Here is a 21,539-nt window from a genome sequence, read left to right as displayed (position 1 = left end):
CAACCTTTTCCTTAAATACATCTAATTACCTGGCTTCCACAGCTGCATGTGACAATGAATTCCACAGATTCACCACCCTCTGGCTGAAGAAATTCCTCCTCATCTCTATTCTAAGGCAATGTCACTCTATTTCGAGGCCTTGCCTTCCAGTCCTAGACTCCTCCCACCATAGGAAGCATTCTCTCCACATCCACTCTATATAGTCTTTCAACATTTGATAGATTTCAATGAGATCCCCCCATTTGTCAAAATTCCAACAGGCCCAGAACCATCAACTGCTCCTTATACGATAAGCCTTTCATTCCAAGAATCATTCTTCTGAACCTCCTCTGCACATCCTTCCTTAAATAAGGGGCCCAAAACCGCTCACAATACTCCAAGTGAGGCTTCAACAGGGCTTTATAATAAAGCCTCAACATTATATCCTTGCTTTTATATTCCAGTCTTTTTGAAATGAATGCTAACATTACAATTGCCTTACCACCAACACAACCTGCAAATTAACATTTTGGGGAATCCATAACAATGACTCCCAAGACTCTCTGCACCTCAGAATTTAGAATTTTCTCCCTGTTTAGAAAATAATCTATACTTTTACTTCTTCTATCAAAGTTCATGACCATACACTTCTTGACACTATATGCCATTTGCCTCAACGCTACCTGCACCTCCACCTGTCTTCATATCATCCACAATCATGGCCACAGAGCCATTAATACCATCATCCAATCATTGACAGAACATGAAAAGGAGTGGTCCTAACAGAGATCCCTGTGGACCACCACTAGTCAAAGCCAGCCAATCAGAAAAGGCCTCTTTTTATCCTCCTTGCCTTCTCTTTGCCTCCTGCCATTTGATTAATGCTGTATCCATGGACGTATCTTTCCCATAATACCATACACTCTTATCTTGTTAAGCAGCCTCATGTGTGGCATCTTGTCAAAGGCCTTCTGAAAATCCAAGTACACAATATTCACCAATTCTCCTTTGTCTATCCTGTCTGCTATTTCCTCAAAGAATTCTAACAGATTTGTCAGGCAACGTATTCCCTAAAGGAAACCGTACTAGCTTTGGCCTATTTTAACATCTGCCTCCAAGTCCTTAACAACCAACTCAACATATTCCCAATCACTGAGGTCAGGCTTATTGGTGTATAATTTTGTTTCTTCCTCTTCCCTCCCTTCTTGAAGAGTGGAGTGACATTTGCAATTTTCCAGTACTCCTGAACCATTCCAGCATCATGTGATTCTCAAAACATCATAACTAATGCTTCCTCAATCTCTTGCATTATGATCAGAGATTAAGGGAGCTAGGGCTTTACTCTTTGGAGAGAAGGAGGATGAGAGGTGTACTAGATAATAAGAGGAATAGATAGAGTGGATAGCCAGCGCCTCTTCCCCAGGGCACCACTGCCCAATACAAGAGGACATGGCTTTAAGGTAAGGGGTGGGAAGTTCAAGGGGGATATTAGAGGAAGGTTTTTTACTCAGAGAGTGGTTTGTGCGTGGAATGCACTACCTGAGTCAGTGGTGGAGGCAGATACACTGGTGAAGTTTAAGAGACTACTAGACAGGTATATGGAGGAATTTAAGGTAGGGGGTTATATGGGAGGCAGGGTTTGAGGGTCGGCACAACATTGTGGGCCGAAGGGCCTGTACTGTGCTGTACTATTCTATGCTCTATGTTCTTTAGTTACTTTTTTCAGAACCCTGATGTGTAGTTTATCTGGTCTAGGTGACTTCTCTACCTTCAGACCTTTCAGCTTCCCAAGCACATTCTCCATAGCAACCGCACTCAATGCCGCTCCCTGATACTCTCAAACTTCCAGCATTCTGATAGTGTCTTCTGCAGTGCAGACTGATGGAAGCACCCAATCCAGAATAGCTGATATCCTGGTGGATTCAACCACAAGCTGCTCTAAAAATCCATCTGTATGCCCTCTACAAATTATCTCTCTTAGGATCCAACTACGATCTTCTTTCAGCCGTGAATCAATGATGCCCATAAAATCATACTTGCCAATTTCTAACTGTACCACTAAAACCTTCAATTCTGTATCCAACACCCTTTCTGATTTTGTCCTCTTCCTATACTGCAACTCATCCCACTGACTCCAATTTTGCCGGTCATCTGCTGTCCCTCCCGACAGTCTCATGGGGAAGCCCTATCACTCTGGTTACCATCCCCTTACCAAATTAGTTTAAAACATCCCCAACAATTCCAGCAAACCTGCCCACAAGGATATTAGTTCCCTTACATTCCTGTTGTCATACCTTCCCCAAAAGAGATCACAGTGATCCAGAAATCTATAATCCCGCACCTATTTCTCAGCCACGCATATATCTGCCAGATCATTCTACTGTGGCACATGGCACAGGCAGCAATCCAGAGACTGTTATCACTGGAGTTTTCAACTTTCTACCTAGCTCCCTAAATTCTCTCTTCAGGGCCTCCTTGCTTTTCCTATCAATATGTAACAAGACTTTTGGTTGCTCACCCTCCTCCCTTAGAATGTCATGGACCCAATCCAAGATGTCCCTGACCCTGGCAGCTAGGAGGCAACATATCATCTGAGTGTCTCCATTACATACACAGAATCTCATAACTATAACTATGGAGTCTGCTGGCACAACTGCAGTCCTCTTCTCCCTCCTTCCCTTCTGAGCCACAGCACCGGAGACCCAGTCGATGTGGCTCCCTCCACAGTAGGCAGATCGACTCAACAGTATCGAAAATGATAAGCTTATTATTAAGAGGAACGGGCACAGGGGAATTCTGCACTGGCTGCCACTTCTCTTCCCTCCCCTGATAGTCACCCATTTTCCCACCTTCTGCAACTGCTATCTATCATCTCAGTTTCCCATATGGTCATCAAGCTGCATCTCCAGTTCCTTAACACATTCTCTGAGTTGTAACTCGGAGCACTTAGTAGAGATGTGGTACAGGCTGGAGGTCTCCCAGAATTTCTTATATCTCACATAACTCAGCCCCTAGAGCTATTCTCACTGCTCTAACAACGTACTCATGGACAAAAAATGAAGAATGAAGATGAAGAAACTTACCGGATACTTACCTTGCCCAAGCCTAATGAGCTCCCCCACTCTAACACTGGCCCACTCACACAATGGCCACTATGCCTGGCCCTGCCTTGTTTTTATTTGTCTTTGCTAATGCATAAGGCCTCCTGCACTGATCTGACTGCAACTGCACTAGCGAAGTCCTGTGAAAGCTCCTTTATTTAACTTCCACACTTCTGACCCGTGTAAGGCTTCCTGCGCTGATCTGTCTGCAACTGGTAGGTACTGTGCGGCCCTGTTCTATATTTGACATTAATACAGCCTGACCATCAAGCACCTATTTTTACTCTAATCCTACCCACATCCACTAAACTCTTCCCATATTTCTATTAGCTCCCTACTCCCCTCCTCGAACATTCTACAACCCAGCTACACATTGGGAGGAATTTAACCGACCATGTGGGAGCATCCAGAGGGAATGCACAGAGATATAGGAGGAAATATAAATTGCACAGAGAAATCACCAGAGGTTAGGATCCAAACCGGATCACTGGTGCTGTGAGGTATGAACTCTCACTTTCTAATAAAGCTTTATGTCAGCATAAGATGATCAGGGAGGACATGGTTTGATATCCTCTGTGAAAGCTGGCATATTCAACATTGTTGTTGGCATAGCATATTAGTAGCATCAGACTTTCTACTCTAATTTCCCTTTGATTGCTGGTTCATCCACTTCTTTTACTTTTAACAGATTCACATTCCAACAGCTCATCACTTCAGGTAAGAGTTTATTTTGAAGTAATCTCTGACTTAATTTGTAAGCACAGTTGTGGTGACAGGTTTTAATTAATTTTCTTATTTGATTTTCCAAAACCTATCTTGAGCAGGTTTACAATGAAAAGATGCTCCGCAGTTTAAAAGCTCCTGCCTCAGTCTCAGGACCTTTATTTGCAGGCCAATTAGTTTAGCTTCAGTGATGATCAAAATATTGAACTACTTAACCTTTCATTTAGTGAAAAAGAATATTCAGACTCTATCAGCTTGTATTTGTTGAGGTGAGGTATTGTCTAATTTCTGGAGGTGGTGAGATGAACTGTTCATGAGGGTAGTACATTTGATGTAGTGTACTTGGACTCTAAATTTTTTGACAAAAATAATGTTGCAGGTAAGTACAAAATATAACAAAGAGTAACGTTTGCTAGGCAAGTTTAGGACTGCAAAACTGTAATCGGTAGGTTCCACAGGATCAGTATTCAGTTTTGAGATTTTTATGATATACAAATTATTTTTAGCAAAAGATAGTGGGCAACAATTTTCCCTCTAAGGTGGTGTGTGTGTGTCGAGGGCAGATGGTGCGCGCGCGCGCACACATCTCTTGCTACTTAGTGCACAGAGGAATTTAAACTACGCTCAAAAGGTTATCACCCTCTATCTTGTTGGCATATTAAGTGTACTTCATGATAGTACACAATCACATTTCCTTTTCCAGTTTCTGATGTGGACAGTGTTGACAATGTGGAGTTTGCGATGATCTATCTGTAGATTTTAGAACTGGCTTATTTATACTGTTTTTATTGAAGAATTAGTAAGCACATGTTGTTGTCACTAGGCAAAAAGTTGCAAAACACCAGATCTTGTGCGTACACTAATCATTACAAATTGGAGGGAACATTGGTCGACAAGTTAGTTTAGATTACAGATGACCCATCAAATGGCTATGGAGAAGCGGTGGTAACTTCTGGAGGATGTATGCAGGGTGGTCAGCTGGGCAGAAGAGTAATGATGGGATTTACTCTAAAAGCGTGTGAAGCAGTACATTGGGTGGGAGAGAGGCAAAGATACAACAAAGCAAGAAAATATACAGAAAATGAAAAGGTATTGAGTGATGAAGAGAGCAGTGGGACCTCGAAGTGCATGCCCACAGATGTTTAAAGATAGATAAAGTGGTTAAAAGGGCACTATTTTCTGTCCCAACAGGATATCAGTTCACTTGCTGACCAATTTTTCATGAACTTATCAAAGTCAAACAAGACAAATTCAACGGAATTCTACAAGTCAATTTCCAACTTCCTGGAAAGAATGGAAAATTATGCAATTGCTGCTGCCCTGAAATTACATCACAATGAAATAAAAACAATCTCTTCCGAGAGTTATGGTAATGTAGGAGTCTTTGTTCTGAAGCTTTGCTTTAGCCATTCGTTTCCCCCAATTGGTTTCTGATGTACAGTTCACACCCATTGCTTAACAAAATTGTTTGTTACATACCCCGTAATGGGTTTAAAGAGCCAGCAGAAATGGAACACATCTGGAGTCTGGTATTGCTGTTAACAAAAAGCTATTTTATTAGTAACTACATAATAATATAAAACCAGATAAATCAAACAGGTTAGCAGAACTGTTGCATATACAGATGCAAAAATATAAAACCCAAACTTCTTCAAGCTTAGGGGGTAATTGGATAGTCTTACAATAGTAGGTAAGCAAAGTCAGTTTAGTTCAGTTCATGATATTTAGTTGAGTAGAATTGAGGAGAGACAGAGAGATAGGTGTTTAGTTCTCCAGGTAAGCCGATGCTGTCGATCCTCTGTTGAAGAAGGAGACTGTCTTCTGTGGTAAAGCTATCGACCCAGGCAAGGGTTGGACACACTGATAACTTCCCACCGGTCACCTCTTTTCCACACTGCAAAAGCCACTGATCGATTCTCCCAATCAAACCTCCAAAAACCCACCCTTCTGTGGGCACACAAAGCTCATCCAGTGTCCAAATCTGTGTGTGTCCGTCACTCAACCAACTGACCCTGTATTTATCTAAGTATGCTGAACACCAGCTGTCCATCAAATAACACTGCCCTCAGTCACCATGGTGACTCACGGCTGCTCGTTGCTCTCTCTCTCCGAATCTCTCTCTTTTTAAAGGTACAGTCCATAAGGGATCATTCAGGATATCATCACATGTTGGAGTATAACAATGAGGTGGAAAGTGTTGTAGGCTTGAACCAACAGTCTTTCCCTGGGTAGCAATGTCAAAATGGTTTAAGAGTAATTCTTCCAGTTGCTGCTCATGGGATCTCATTGTCAGTGTGCTGTAGATTGGTAATTGGTTCATTTTATAAAAGTAATCAAATGAATTCCACAAAGGGACCCCCACTTCTTAGAAATTAGTAATAAAAAGTAAACTTGATAGAAATGTGTCCTTTGTCTTAAATATCCAATATAGTAACAGATATGCTTTGAACTGTTTCTGTAGTTCTGTTCCTCTAAAAGTCAATGTTAGTGTATGGCACAATCAATAGGAATAACAGGACATATTTTTCTCCATTATCCCATGTTTTAATTGGAAATTCCCCTCAAAGTTCTCCTCACTCTCTTTATCACAATGTTAAATTGGTGGTGACTTATCACAGGTCTCTTAATGAAGGAAATAGTTTGAAACAACGATGCTCTGAAATACTCAGTAGGTCTGACAATATTTGTGTTGAGAGAAACAGTTTAGAACATACTAAAATATATGCTAATGTTTCAGGTTGGTAAACTACATCATACCAGGCAAAGCTTTAAAGTAAACATGCTTTATAATATTGAGAATGTGTGGAGGCAAGAGAAACTGTTCCTGTGCTATACTTCTCTAGGATTCTGTGATTCTATAAATCAGCCATGGTGGAGCAGACTCAATGGGCTGAATGACCTAATTCTGCTCCTATATCTTATGGTCTTATTCTAATAGTGTGGGTGAAATAGATTGGTAATGGTACAAATAAAGCAACTAGAGACTGGAAGATACACAGTTTGGGAAGGCAAAATATTTATCTTAAGATTTAACTATTACGAATGTTGTATGAAAAGAAAACCTCCCCCATTACAGCCCTTAAAAACGTAATTTACAATTTAAAGAACTAGCTCCATCTGTAGCAAAACTGATAAAAGTGAGTTATTAGAGAAAGGTTTTTCAAATTCTCATTGAATGAAGTAATGAGAGTAACCCAGAGTGGGGAGAAGGGAGTTCTGTACAGAAGAAGGATTGATATGTTTTATAAAAGTTTGTAGTGATTTTCTCCCTAAAAATGTGACAAGTTACTAATGCTGTGAAACATTTTCTTCCTGTTACTAAATTCTGTTGCTGATATTCCTGCTTCCATAGAAATCGTTATGCAAGCAATTCGGAATAGCGCATTCCTTAAGGTTAATAGGTTAAAGTTATCCACTACCAACAACAGCCTGGACATTGGCTGGAGCAGTGTGACAGGAAACGGGAACTTCGGTGAGTCTAAACTTGGATCCTTTTATAGTCTTTTGCCACTTCATAGAAGCCAAAATACTGCTCTGGTTGTAGATTCCTCTCTGTCACAGGGTCAAGGCTTCTTTGTTCTTACCTAATTCATAACAATAATGTGCCAAAATTCTATATATACTCGTTAAAGATAGTTTAAAAAAAACATAACAAATTCATTCAAAAAGGATCCATGAGTTTGTGTCGGGTTTCGGTCGGACTCAAGTGCAGACCGATGAATACTTTTTCACCAGGATTTATTAGGGAGAACAAAGGTAACAGTCTTTCAAAAGCAGAAAGCAGGCATGAATCCGAAATGGCAGGCAGAGGTCTTACCAGGGAAGGCAGTCAGGCGAGGACAGACAATCCAGAGCACACAGGCAAAAATCAGGTGTACAAACGGGCAAAATCCAAAACACAGAATCAGGCAGAATCGGTTGGCGGAAGTCGCAATGACAGACTAGAATGACACAGGTCAGAACTGGAACAAACTGGCAGAGAATGTCTGCCTGTCTGTATCTTGTTTTACGGCGGTTGGCATCCAGCTTAATGGTACATTACCGCCACCCTCTGCTCCGGAATGTGCACTAGACATATATTCTAAATCCCTTCACCCAATCGCGCGCACACGCGCGCACAGACAGACAGACAGACACACACACACACACACACAAACCTACACTTCATCCTCCCATCTTTGACCATCCTAGTACCCTATTCCTGATTATCCGTCATATCCTATAAAAAACCCCTGTACCCCTTAAAAATGCTAAAAATACCCAGACCTGTGCTCTCTCACCCATGCCCAGCAACCCTTTTAACGTGAATTCCTGCACCCCCAACTCCCTTAATTTAATTGTCATTATTTCTTTGTATCCCATACTTCCTGCAACACAAAACTACATGTTCTACTGAAACAACAGGAATTCTGCAGATGCTGGAAATTCAAGCAACACACATCAAAGTTGCTGGTGAACGCAGCAGGCCAGGCAGCATCTGTAGGAAGAGGTGCAGTCGACGTTTCAGGCCGAGACCCTTCGTCAGGACTAACTGAAGGAAGAGTGAGTAAGGAATTTGAAAGTAGGAGAGGGAGGGGGAGATCCAAAATGATAGGAGAAGACAGGAGGGGGAGGGATAGAGCCAAGAGCTGGACAGGTGATAGGCAAAAGGGGATACGAGAGGATCATGGGACAGGAGGTCCGGGAAGAAAGACAAGGGGGGGGGGACCCAGAGGATGGGCAAGAGGTATATTCAGAGGGACAGAGGGAGAAAGAGGAGAGTGAGAGGAAGAATGTGTGCATAAAAATAAGTAACAGATGGGGTACGAGGGGGAGATGGGGCCTTAGCGGAAGTTAGAGAAGTCGATGTTCATGCCATCAGGTTGGAGGCTACCCAGACAGAATATAAGGTGTTGTTCCTCCAACCTGAGTGTGGCTTCATCTTTACAGTAGAGGAGTTCATGCCACCAGGTTGGAGGCTACCCAGACGGAATATAAGGTGTTGTTCCTCCAACCTGAGTGTGGCTTCATCTTTACAGTAGAGGAGTTCATGCCATCAGGTTGGAGGCTACCCAGACGGAATATAAGGTGTTGTTCCTCCAACCTGAGTGTGGCTTCATCTTTACAGTAGAGGATGGCATGAACATCGACTTCTCTAACTTCCGCTAAGGCCCCATCTCCCCCTTGTACCCCATCTGTTACTTATTTTTATGCACACATTCTTCCTCTCACTCTCCTCTTTCTCCCTCTGTCCCTCTGAATATACCTCTTGCCCCTCCTCTGGGTCCCCCCCCTTGTCTTTCTTCCCAGACCTCCTGTCCCATGATCCTCTCGTATCCCCTTTTGCCTATCACCTGTCCAGCTCTCAGCTCTATCCCTCCCCCTTCTGTCTTCTCCCATCATTTTGGATCTCCCCCTCCCCCTCCTACTTTCAAATCCCTTACTCACTCTTCCTTCAGTTAGTCCTGACGAAGGGTCTCAGCCTGAAACGTCAACTGCACCTCTTCCTACAGATGATGCCTGGCCATGTTCTACTGACTCCTCTTCCTGACATTCCTCACACAATCCTGTCTGGTGTTTCCCTATCATTTTCAATGTTTTGTTTAATGCACAATGCCCCAGCCTTAACCTAGTCCACACAGTTTCCTCTCTTCTGTTTCCATTACCTACCCTAGTACCTGCAACACTCTTTTGTATTTGATATAAATGCCTCCCTTTCCCCTCCCTGTCCCATCTTTCTTGCCACATTCGGTTGACTTTTTCCCAGATTACACACTTAACCTCTGCTTTAATGATACTAATGTACATTTCCACATTTTCTTTCTTTAACGCCCTCTTTGCCAACTCATCCACCCTCTCATTCCCCTTCACCCCTACATGTGCTGGAACCCTTAGAAATTTTACTTGACCTCCCTGATTTGCAATTCTTGTAACTAACTGAAGGACTTCATAAAGTACATCTTGCCAACTGTTTGTGTGAAAAGACCTTAAACTTGCTAGAACTGAGGATGAATCTGAACATATCAATGCTTTGGCTTGTCTGGCTTTCTGCACCCATTGCAACGCAACCAACACTGCCAGCATCTCCACTGTAAACACCCCTAACTTATTAGATGTTCTTCTGCTGATTCCAATTTCTTTTGCTGGTATAACCACCCCAAACCCTGTCACTCCTGTTTCAGGTTCCTTCGCACCATCTGTATAAATGTGAGTATAATCACTATACTCTTCCATCACATGACAGTTAAATGCATTTACCAAATCTGTTTTATATCTTTCTTTCCTTTTTACCTCTAAAAAATGCCAGTCTATGTCAGGCCATACAAGCTTCCATGGAGCTACAACCGGATAAACTACTGAAGGACTTATCCTCAGATCAAACACCCCACATTCTTTTGCAATATCATTCCCTACCCGACTAAAGGTATCCCCTCTGAAACCTCCCATTTTCCCAGCACTCCTACAACACTCCTTTAGCAGGGTGAGAATCATTGTGTCCCTGCAAGTTAACCCAGTAGTTTGCCAGCAGTTGCATCCTTCTTAGTTCCAAAGGCATTATTCCCATTTCTACCTGTAGGGCTGACACTGGTGACGTTTTAAAAGCCCCACTACACACTCTCAAGGCCTGAGCCTGAATCACATCCAGTTTCCTTATAAGAGACCTAGCTGCTGATCCATATACTATATTTCCATAGTCCAACACAGATCTTACTAAAGCCACATACATTCTCTTCAAAGCTGAACAACTTGCTCCCCATTCCCTACCAGTCAAACATCTCATCACATTTATTACTTTTTTACATTTCTCCTCAACTTTCCTGATATGGTCTGCCCATGTTAATCGTGAATCAAATATAACTCCCAGAAATTCAACCCCATACATCCTTAACTTCTTCCCTACCTCAACTCTTTTCCTGGTAAAAAATACAGTTTGAGTTTTATCTACTGAAAATCTACATCCCCAATCATAACCCCACTCCATCACTTCATCAATTGCTTCTTGTAGTTTCTTGATTATATGGTCCATGTTCCTGCCTCTTTTCCACAAGGCCCCATCATCCGCAAACAGTGACCTACCTATATCCACTGGTACCTTTGTGAAGACATCATTGATCATAATGATGAAAAGTAACAGGCTAATCACACTACCTTGAGGTGTGCCATTTTTCACTATGCACTATTTTGATAACTCTGATCCAATCCAAACTTGAATTTTTCTACCAAACAAAAAATCTTTAATCCAATTAAAAACTCTCCCACCAACCCCCATCTTGTGCAGTTTAATTAATAATTCTTCCTTCCACATCATATCATAGGCTTTTTCAATGTCAAAGAACACTGCCACTACTGACTCTCTATTTGCCTGGGCGTTCCTTATTTCAGTCTCTAACCTTATCTCTGAGTCCATGGAATTCCTTCCCTTTCTAAAACCACTCTGATATCTTGCCAGCATTCCCCTTTTCTCAAGCTCATACGATAACCTTTCTGTTATCATCCTTTCCATTATCTTACATATACTTGATGTTAATGCAATTGGTCTGTAGCTAGTGGGCTTTGACGGATCCTTGCCAGGTTTCCTTATTGGAATTACTACTGCTTCTTTCCATGCACTTGGTAATCTTCCCTCCTCCCACACTCTGTTATAAAAATGCAGCAACTTCAAGAGCGCTCCTTCTCCTAGATTTTTTAGCATAACATAGCATATCAGATCTTTCCCTGAGGAGGTTGGTCTCGATCTCTTTATTGCTCTCACCATTTCTGCTAATGTGAATGGATCATCAATTATATCATCTCTTCCTTCCCTCCTGTTTAACACACCTGGGTGTTGGCTTATTATTCTTTCCCTTCTCCTTCTCCCTTCTTCAGACAAATTTTCTGAACTGTGTATCAGTACAAATGACTTGGCCATGATCTCAGCCTTATCCCTACTGGAAACTGCAGTTTCCTCCTCAGATATCATTACTGGATTTTCCCATTCCCTTCTATCTCCTCCCATCCTCTTAATCATTCCCCACATCTCTCCCACAGGTGTTGTTCTTCCTATCTTGTCGCAAAAACTCCTCCAACTTGCCCTTTTAGCTTGACGTATAGTTCTTCTCACCACTGCCTGTGCCTTCTTGTATTGAACCAAATGCTGCATATTATGGGTTCTTTTAACTAGCCTGAATGCTCTATTTCTGTTTTTTACAGCCTGACAACATTCCTCTGTCCACCATGGTACCAGTTTCCTATTCATCCTATTTTTACTCCTGGGTATAGATCCTTCTGCTGCCATGATAATTGCTGAAGTCACCTGACTGTTTAATTCATCTACATTTCCAGAAATGTCAATCTTTGCAAACCCTTCTTCACTCAACTTCTGGAACTTACCCCAATCTGCTTTTCCAAACACCCACTTTGGGGTTCCGCCACCTGGTCTTACTTCAACTCTTTCACCCACTGAACATAAAACTGGGTAGTGATCACTGCCTACTGTTGAAGCAGTCCAAACTCCCCAGTTACTAATGCCAGCCAAGGTATTAGACACTAACGTAATATCTAACACTAACTCAGTTCCTGTTGTTATATCTATCCTTGTGCCTCTACAATCATTCATACACACCAAATCCCTTTCTTCTATCAAATCTTCAATTACCTTTCCATTTGGATCTGTAATCTGGTCCCCCCATATTGTGCTATGAGCATTGAAATCTGCACACCACACTACTTTATGCCTGTTTTGTCCTTGTATCTTTAATAGGCTGTCCAAATCCAACCTTTTACATGGATTGTAGTAGTTAATTATAACCACTCCCTCCCCTCTCTCCCACACTTCCACCACTATGTATTTCTGATCATCTCCTTTTTCCAGTACCCTATTGTATACCTTGCTTGATTAACATGGCACAACCCCCTCCTCCCCCTAGATTTCTATCTTTCCTTATCATTGTATACCCATATACCATAAAGTCTAAAGCTGGTTTCAACCAAGTTTCCTGAATATACACTACATTCGGTTTTACAACCATTTCTTTAATAAAGTGCTTGAATTCCTGGCTATTGGCCAGTAAGCTCCTTGCATTCCATTGTAAAAGAATCACCATAATTGGTATTAACCAACACATGACACTTCCTGGCTTGACTGATTAGCGAGGTTCTCCCTCACTTCCTCCCATGTCAGTCCTACTAACCCTAAATGGTTTACTGCTGCTTTTACCACCAGCTGAATTTTGTCACTTTTTGACTTTACTTCAGCAGTACTATTAATCACTCCTGCAATGAATGTTACTAGAGCCTTTTTGTCTACATAAATCCTGTCATTTGTTCTTTGTTGCATCTCTCGTATCCCTATTGCTCCCTGTTCATTAGGAGCATTATTCTGTTCTCTTGACATTCTTACAGCTTCTGCATAAGTGATCTTTCTTTTCACTCTTATTTCTTGAATTTTAGTCTCCCATCTCACAACCTCACACCCACTATATGCCAAATTATGAGCTCCTCCACAATTGCAGCATTTTGGTTGAACTCCTGTTCCGCACATTCCATATTCATGATCACCCTCACATCTAGCACATCTCCTCTGCCTTTTACAGTTTTTAGCTATACGTCCAAACCTTTGACAATTATAGCACCTCAGTGGTTTTGGCACATACACCCTTACTGGGTAACTCATGAAACCCAGGAACACCTTCCTTGGTACTCTTTTCTTCAAATTTAATCAATACTGATTCACTTTCCTTTTTCACTCCCTCCTTTGTTGTTTTCAGTCTTTGAACATTCATTACTTTCCCTCCTTTGATATTCCTCTAACTCCTCCATATTTATACTCATTGGTACCCCCGTGATCACTCCTTTACAACCACTATTTTGTGCTCCCACCCTCCCAGTGTATTCCACCTTGCATTTTCCTATCTCTTTTAGCTTGAGTACTTTCTCAAGTTGTTCCTCATTTATACATCTTACAAATAAGTTGCCATCATTAAGGACTTTTGCAAATACTATTTCCCCTATCTTATTTGTCAGAGTTGTTCTTAGCTCAAACAGGTTAATTTTCTTCATATGTCCCTGAGCCTTCTCATTAAACCTAATTATGACAACACCTCCTCTCTGAGCTTGTTCATCTTCCTCACTTTCAGAGCTTTCTCCACTATCATTTCTTATTCTTTTATTCCCTTTGTCTTGGTTTTTATTCATCTGACCACTCACTACCTCCTCATTCCCTTTACTTCTCCCTTCACAATAATCCACCTCTCCCCAACTACCTACCTCTGGTCCTAAGTCTCTACCCCTCTCCTTCTCCACTTTCTTTCCCTCAACCCCACCTCTTATCTTGTCCACCATTACCAGACCCACACAACCCCCTCCCAGCAATTTCCCTTCCTTCCCCACTCTCTTTCCCTCAACAGGTTCCAAACCACATTCACACAGCCAGCCCTAACAGAGAATGCTAGTCAAGGCAGGGTTTAAATGGACAGGGTAATAAGTGAAAATTAGAAACAGGTGGGTGCAAATGAGGAGACAAGCTGGTAATTGGAGTAAGTCCAAAAAGGAATGGGGCTGGGCCGGAACCCATATGGCCAGGTGAAAGAAAACAGAAATTAAAGACTATCATGATCCAGAGCTACCAGCAGAGGCCCTTCGACCCAGTGTTCAGGCCAGATCCTTAACAGTTTGCAACAAATACAGGTTGCTGCATTTCATACAACGTTCATAAAATATAAATGCCTGCATTGCTAGATTCAGAGTAAATAATAAGAGGTTATCTTAAGTAAGCACATAAGTAGCTATTCTTTTGTACTTGGTTTGATGCTGAGAGCTTGTCTAAAACTGGTTAGTTCTACAGTATTTTGTCCACCAGTGAGTGTTTACATTTTAAGCTTGGACTTCTTGTTGACAGAAATCAAACTAAAATTAATATCAAATATCCAACACACACCTCAGTATCATTTTCAGGATAGAAATGGGATTTCTTCATATGGTATTTTTGGAACTAGCTCTCTAAGAGGACAGTGGAAGATCAGACTGACCAGTTCCTGTAAAGACATTGCTGTTTGCTTGTGTTTCTGTGGGGCATATATCTTGTTCTCATCCTTACTTACTGTCTACCATAGAAATAACTTACACAGTTCTTGAAGATCAAATCTTCACACAGAGGAAATCTTCCTTCATGTAATGCATTTCAAATTTGCTAAATAGTACAAAATCACAATAGATCAGGTTGCTCAAACCTGTGCATCCGTAAGGCAGTGTGTACCTTCAACAGCAACAGAGATATCTACCACCACTTCATACTCCTGACTTGACTTCTGCCAAACAAGTGCATCAGTTCTGACTCACTTCAGAGTGTAGACTGTAGAGGGAATGCCAGGAGCAGTACAATGTATCAGACTAATGAAGCTGTAGAACATTAGCCAAGAAATCCCCCAAGGGGATTTTATCTACTACACCTAGTCATAAATGAGAAGGGACATTTAAATAACTAACATTCACATCTTCTATGATGGTGAGGCCCAATAAATATGTACTAAAAATGAGGCTATGCTATTTGTATTATTCTTATATGTAAGTAGCAAGTAGATGGTCCATCTTAGCTTCTCCTGAGATCCAATTGCTTTCAAGAAACAATTACTCATGAGCAAACTGCCATTCCTGGTTTGGATTTTACCAAGACCATAAGACCATAAGACATAGGAGCAGAATTAGGCCATTCAGCCCATCAAGTCTGCTCTACCATTCCATCATGTCTGATCCTGAATCCCACTTAACCTATACACCTGCCTTCTCACCATATCCTTTGATGCCCTGACCAACTGGAAACTATCAACTACCACCTTAAATATACAAATGGACGGCCTCCACCGTAGTCTGTGGCAGATTCACTACTCCCTGGCTAAAAAAAAAAATCCTCCTTGCCTCTGTTCTAAAAGGTCACCATTCAATTTTGAGGCTGTGCCTTCTAGTCCTGGATACCTCCACCAGAGGAAACATCCTCTGCACATCAACCTTACCTAGTCCTTTCAACATTCAGTAGGTTTCAATGAGATTCTACCCACCCCCCCCCCCCCACATTTATCTAAATTCCAATAAGTTCAGGTCCAAATCTGCCAGACATATGTCAAACCTTTGGTTCCTGAAATCAGCCTTGTGGGGCTCTATTCACTAGAATTCAGAATTAAGAGTGACTTCATTGAAACAAATCGAAAATTGAAAGGCCTTGTTAGAGTGAATATAGAGAGGATGTTTCCTATGGTGGGAGAGTGTAAGAGCAGAGGAAACACACTCAGAATAGTACGGAATCCTTTTAGAATGGAGATAAGGAGGAATTCCTTGAGCCAAAGTGTGGCGAATCTGTGGAATTCGTTACCACAGACTGCTGTGGAGGCTCTCATTGGGTATATTTAAGGCAATAGTTGACAGATTCTTGATTTGTCAGGGCTTGAATGGATACTAGGAGAAAGCAGGAGATTGGGTCTGAGAGGGAAAATGGATAAACCATGATGAAATGGTGGCGCAGATTCTATGGGCCAAATGTCCTAATTCTGCTCCTATATATAATGTTCTTATATTCTTATTGTTCAATCTTATTTATAATGAGGCTGCTCATGCCTGCACAAAGCAGCACCTAGACAGCATTCAGTGACAAGTAACAATGACCATCTCCTGTCTCACCACCTGGCTTGGTGGTCAATGCACTTAACATCACCTGACATCATGTTCAACCTTACTGAAGTCACCATAGCCCAGAAACTCAACCAGTCAGCTCAATAAAAACCATGGGGTAAATAACAGTATTGTGACTTAATCTGCATGAGGGATTGAATAGCCTACCCCTGTTTCTATTTCTTGTATTATTCAGATTTGCTACAATTTCATCAGAACAGATTCAAAAAGGAAAAGAGCATCATATTGATCAGCACCATTCATGGGAAGTTTCTGGTGCATAGATTCCGCCTGGGTCCTGAATACTGAGAGCACCTCCAATCTTAATTGAGATATTGAGAATAAATCTCATCTAATAATGTATATTGAGGAGGTTCCTTCCTGCACAGTTCTGTTAGACATTCATTGGAAAAGACTCAGACATTTCATTTCCAGTTTTATACATTTTCCTAATTCAAAGAACATTTAAACTTTGCATTCTCTGTCCCTAACTCTCTGAGAATCAAAATGGTCCTCTGCTGACAATTGTACTGGATATTGGTTTCCCATGCTCCTGAATGTTTCACCACATGAGCCGTTTTGACCAATCAACCCTGTCCCATGTTGCTGCTGTTATTCATGAGACATGTCCAGAAGTGCAGTCATTCTCAGCAGAATGACAATGTTATCTGAAGAGTGTTTGATGCCTCTGGGTCTGTATTCACTAGAATTCAGACGAATGAGGGGTGACCTAATTGAAATCTATCGAATGTTGAAAGGCTTTGATAGAGTGGATGTGGAGAGGATGTTTTCTATGGTAGGAGTGTCTAAAACCAAAGGTTTCAAAGCTACATTTAATGTCAGAGAAATGCATACAATATACATCCTGAGATGCTTTTTCTTCGCAACCATCCACGAAAAACAGAGGAGTGCCCCCAAAGAATGAATGATAGTTAAATGTTAGAACCACAAAGTCCTCCCCAGCTCCCCTTCCTCCCACGTGTAAGTGATAGCATGTAAAAAAAAGGATTGGCACCCGCCACCGAGCGCTCAAGCATGAACAAAGCATACAGACCTGCAGTACGCCAAAGACTACTTGTTCACCCAATATGCAAAATACCACAGGCTCTCTCTCTCTCCCTAATAAGGGAGAAAGAGGTATCTCCGTTTCACAGCGAGATGGAGACATAACAAACAACTCACTGGTTTACGATGTTAAGAGTCCATTGCATCACTTTTTCCGAGCTCTGTGCCCAAAGATCTGGGTCTCTGGGCGCACAGCCTTAGATCTTCCATCTCCCATGACACACCGATCTCCTGCCCAGACACCAACCTCCGATTCCCCCATTTACAGAGCCATGAAATCTTGAACCATTGAAAATGCTAAGTTTTGGTACTGCTTTTGGTAAATCTTTGGTAATACTTTCAACTGACAAACAAATATATTTCACTAAAATTAAATAGACAAAGCCCTTCTGAAGGTTTTTATCTGCATATTGCTCAAATTAACCAAGGAATTTCCTGAAGAGTTGGCATCTCTCTTCCTGAATCCCGTTGTTATGACACTAAGGGTAATTTGCTCAGTTTTTTATTTTCTTTCTGCAGATGTTGCCGCTGTTGTTCTTATAACCTACAAAGATCTGGGCTCCCACATGAAACCGACTCTTTTGGAAGCCAGCAACAATGAATCCAAGCTGCAACTAAAATCCAAAATTGTTACTGTTGCAGTAACAAACAAGAACACGAAAGATCTTCCTGAACGAGTCAATCTTACCATTGAGAACCGGGTTTGTTCAATAGCAAAATACTACAGATGCTGGAAATCTGAAATATAAATAGGTAGTGCTGAAGATCAGGCAGTCAGAGGGTCTGAGCATCATTTCCTCAGAAGGTATTCCTGCAAGATCATTGGATCTGAAATTCAAGGATTTTTAACCCAGCAAAGTTGGAGGAGTGGCAGTGTGAGGGTGATGAATAATAGAATCATAGAGTACCACCACATAGAAACAGGACTTTCTCCCCATCTAGTCCATGCCAACCTGTTTTTTTCTGCCTAAGTCCCAACTACCTGCACTCAGACCATAGCCCTCCATGCTTCTCTTCCACGTATATATCCAAATTTCTTAAACATTTCAATTGAACCTGCATCCACCAATCCTACTGGCAGTTCATTCCACATTCTCAGCACCCTCTGAGTGAAGAGGTTATCCCTCATGTTCCCCTTAAACATTTCACCATTCACTCTCAACCCATGACTAGTTCTAGTCTCACTCAACCTCAAGGGAAAAGAACTTGAATGTACTTACACTATACCCCTCATCATTTTGTACACTTTTATCAAATTGCCCTTCATTCTCCTATGCTCCAGGGAATAAAATCTTAACCTATTCAACTTTCTTTATAACTTAGGTCCTTAAGTCCTGGCAACATCTTTGTAAATTTTCTCTGTACACTTTAAATCTTCCATTAGCTTTGGTTATGTAGCTGTAGGTTGGTGACTAGAACTGCATAGATTACACTCATTGTGTAAAAAAGTTAACTTTCAAATTCCTATTGATATTACATCTTTCCCTTCTCAGCTTAAATCTATACCCTGTGGTTCTTGATTTCCCAACCCTGGGAAACAACCATAAGGTATAGGAGCAACACACATCAAAGTTGCTGGTGAACGCAGCAGGCCAGGCAGCATCTGTAGGAAGAGGTGCAGTCGACGTTTCAGGCCGAGACCTTTCGGAAGGGTCTCGGCCTGAAACGTCGACTGCACCTCTTCCTACAGATGCTGCCTGGCCTGCTGCGTTCACCAGCAACTTTGATGTGTGTTGCTTGAAGTTCCAGCATCAGCAGAATTCCTGTTGTATAAGGTATAGGAGTCATTTGGTCATTTGGCCCATTGAGTCTGCTCCATCATTTCATCATGGCTGATCTATTTTTCCTCTCAGCCCTAATCTCATGCCTTCTCCCCATATCCTTTCATGCCCTGACCAATTAAGAATCTATCAACTTCTGCCTTAAATATACATACAGATTTTGTCTCCACAGCTGCCCTTGGCAATGAACTCCACATATTCACCACTCTCCAGTTAAATAAATTCCTCCTCATCTCCATTCTAAAAAGACGCCCCTCTATTCTGACACTGTGTCTTTGGTATTAGACTCTCGCACCATAGGAAACATTCTCTCCACATCCACTCTAACAAGGCCTTTCACCATACGATAGGTTTCAATGAAGGCACCCCTCATTCTTCTGAATTCCAATGAATACAGCCCCAGAGGCATCAAATGCTCTTCATATGACTGTTTTACCCAGGCAAGAATCTTTCCTGTAATACCATGGGGCCATAGCTTGTTAAGCAGCCTCACAAGTGGCACTTTGTCACAGGCTTCTGAAAATACAATTGCACAACGTCCACCAATTCTCCTTTGTCTACTCTGCTTGTTATCTCTTCAAAGAGTTCCAACAGATTTGTCAGGCAGGATTTTTTCATGAAGAAATCATGCTATGGCATGTTTTATCCTGTGCCTCCAAGTGCCCCAAAACTATATCTTGAACAATCAACTCCAACACCTTCCCATCCACTGAGGTCAGACTAACTGGCCTATAATTTCCATTCTTCTGCCTCTCTCCCTTCTTGAGGAGTAGAGTGACATTTGTAATCTTCCAGTTTTCCGGAACCATTCCAGAATCTAATGATTGTCGAAAGATCATTACCAATTTCTCAACAATCTCTTCAGCCACCTCATTCAAAACCCTGGGATGTACTCCATCTGGTCCAGGTGACTTATCTATCTTCAGACCTTCCAGTGTCCCAAGAACGTTCTCCTTAGTAGTGGCAACTTCACACAATTCATGACCCCTGACACCTGGAGCTTCCAGCATAATGCTAGTGTCTTCCACCATTTCCTTGTCCCCCATTACTATCTCTCCAGCATCGTTTTCCAGCAGTCTGATATCCATCCTTGCCTCTCTTTTACACTTTATATATCTGAAGAAATTTTTGGTATCATCTTCAATATTTTTGGCTAGCTTATTTTCGTATTCCATCTTTACCTTCTTAATGACTTTTTAGTTGTCTTCTGTTGGTATTTAAAGCTTCCCAATCCTCTAACTTCCACTAATTTTTGCTCTATTATGTTGCCTTTGACTTCCCTTGATAGCCATGGTTGTGCTATCTTGCCTTTAGAATACTTCTTCCTCTTTGGGTAACATATATACTGTGTCTTCTGAATTGCTTCCAGGAATTCCAGCCATTGCTGCTCTGCCGGCATTCCTGCCAGTGTCTTTTTTTTTCTAATCACTTCTGGCCAATACCTCTTTCTTGCCTCTGTAATTTCTCTTACTCCATTGTAATATTGATACGTCTGACTTTATCATCTCCTTCTCAAAATTCAGGGTGAATTCGATTATATTATCACTTGTCTGTAAGGGTTATTTTACCTTCCTCTCTAATCAATTCTAGTTCAGTGCATAACACCCAATCTAGAATAGCTGATCCCCTAGTGGGGTCAACCATAAGTTGCTCTAAACAGCCATCCTGTTGGCATTCCAGAAATTCCCCCTCTTTGAATCTAGCACCAAACTGATTTTCCCAACTTTCCTTCATATTGAAATCTCCCACAAATATTGTAATATTACCCCTTTGGCGTGCACTTTGTACCTTCTGTTGTAATTTGTAGACCACGTCCTTACTACTGTTTAGGGTCTGTATATAACTCTCATCAGGGTCTTTTTACCCTTGCAGTTCCTTAGCTCTATCCACAACAATTCAACACCTTCTGACCCTATATCACCTCTTTCTAATGATTTGATTTCATCTTTTAACAGCAGAGCCACACCAGCCCCTTTGCATTCCTGCCTGTCCTTTTGATACAAAGTGTATACTTGGGCATTTATCTCCCAGCTATAATCTTCTTTCAGCCTTGATTCCGTGATGCCTACAACATCATAAATGCCAATCTGCAACTGTGCTACAAGTTCATGTGCCTTATTCCATACATACACACATTCAAATATAACACTTCCAGTCCTGTATTCACCCTTTTGATTTTGTCCACCTTTTACTTTGCAACTCATTCTGTTGACTGCAATTTTGCACTGTCATCAGCCTCTCCATGCTATGAGTCCCACTACACATTGCCTCT

The 21,539-nt window shown here is 41.6% G+C and overlaps 1 protein-coding gene across 1 annotated transcript in view; it reads left to right on the top strand.

Moving 5' to 3' along the window:
- Window positions 1-21,539, top strand: part of LOC134339490 (adhesion G protein-coupled receptor E2-like) — a 137,944-nt gene that overhangs the window by 92,889 nt on the left and 23,516 nt on the right. Inside the window, exons 8-11 of the mRNA XM_063036045.1 lie at window positions 3,769-3,797; window positions 4,995-5,172; window positions 7,156-7,275; window positions 18,006-18,187. Of these exons, the coding sequence (XP_062892115.1) occupies window positions 3,769-3,797; window positions 4,995-5,172; window positions 7,156-7,275; window positions 18,006-18,187 (509 nt within the window). The remainder of the gene's footprint in view (window positions 1-3,768; window positions 3,798-4,994; window positions 5,173-7,155; window positions 7,276-18,005; window positions 18,188-21,539) is intronic.

This window comes from Mobula hypostoma, chromosome 29, assembly GCF_963921235.1.
Source record: "Mobula hypostoma chromosome 29, sMobHyp1.1, whole genome shotgun sequence".
Lineage (NCBI taxonomy): Eukaryota > Metazoa > Chordata > Chondrichthyes > Myliobatiformes > Myliobatidae > Mobula > Mobula hypostoma.
The sequence above is the reverse complement of the archived record's forward strand: the minus strand, read 5'-3'. Positions and strand labels throughout refer to the sequence as shown.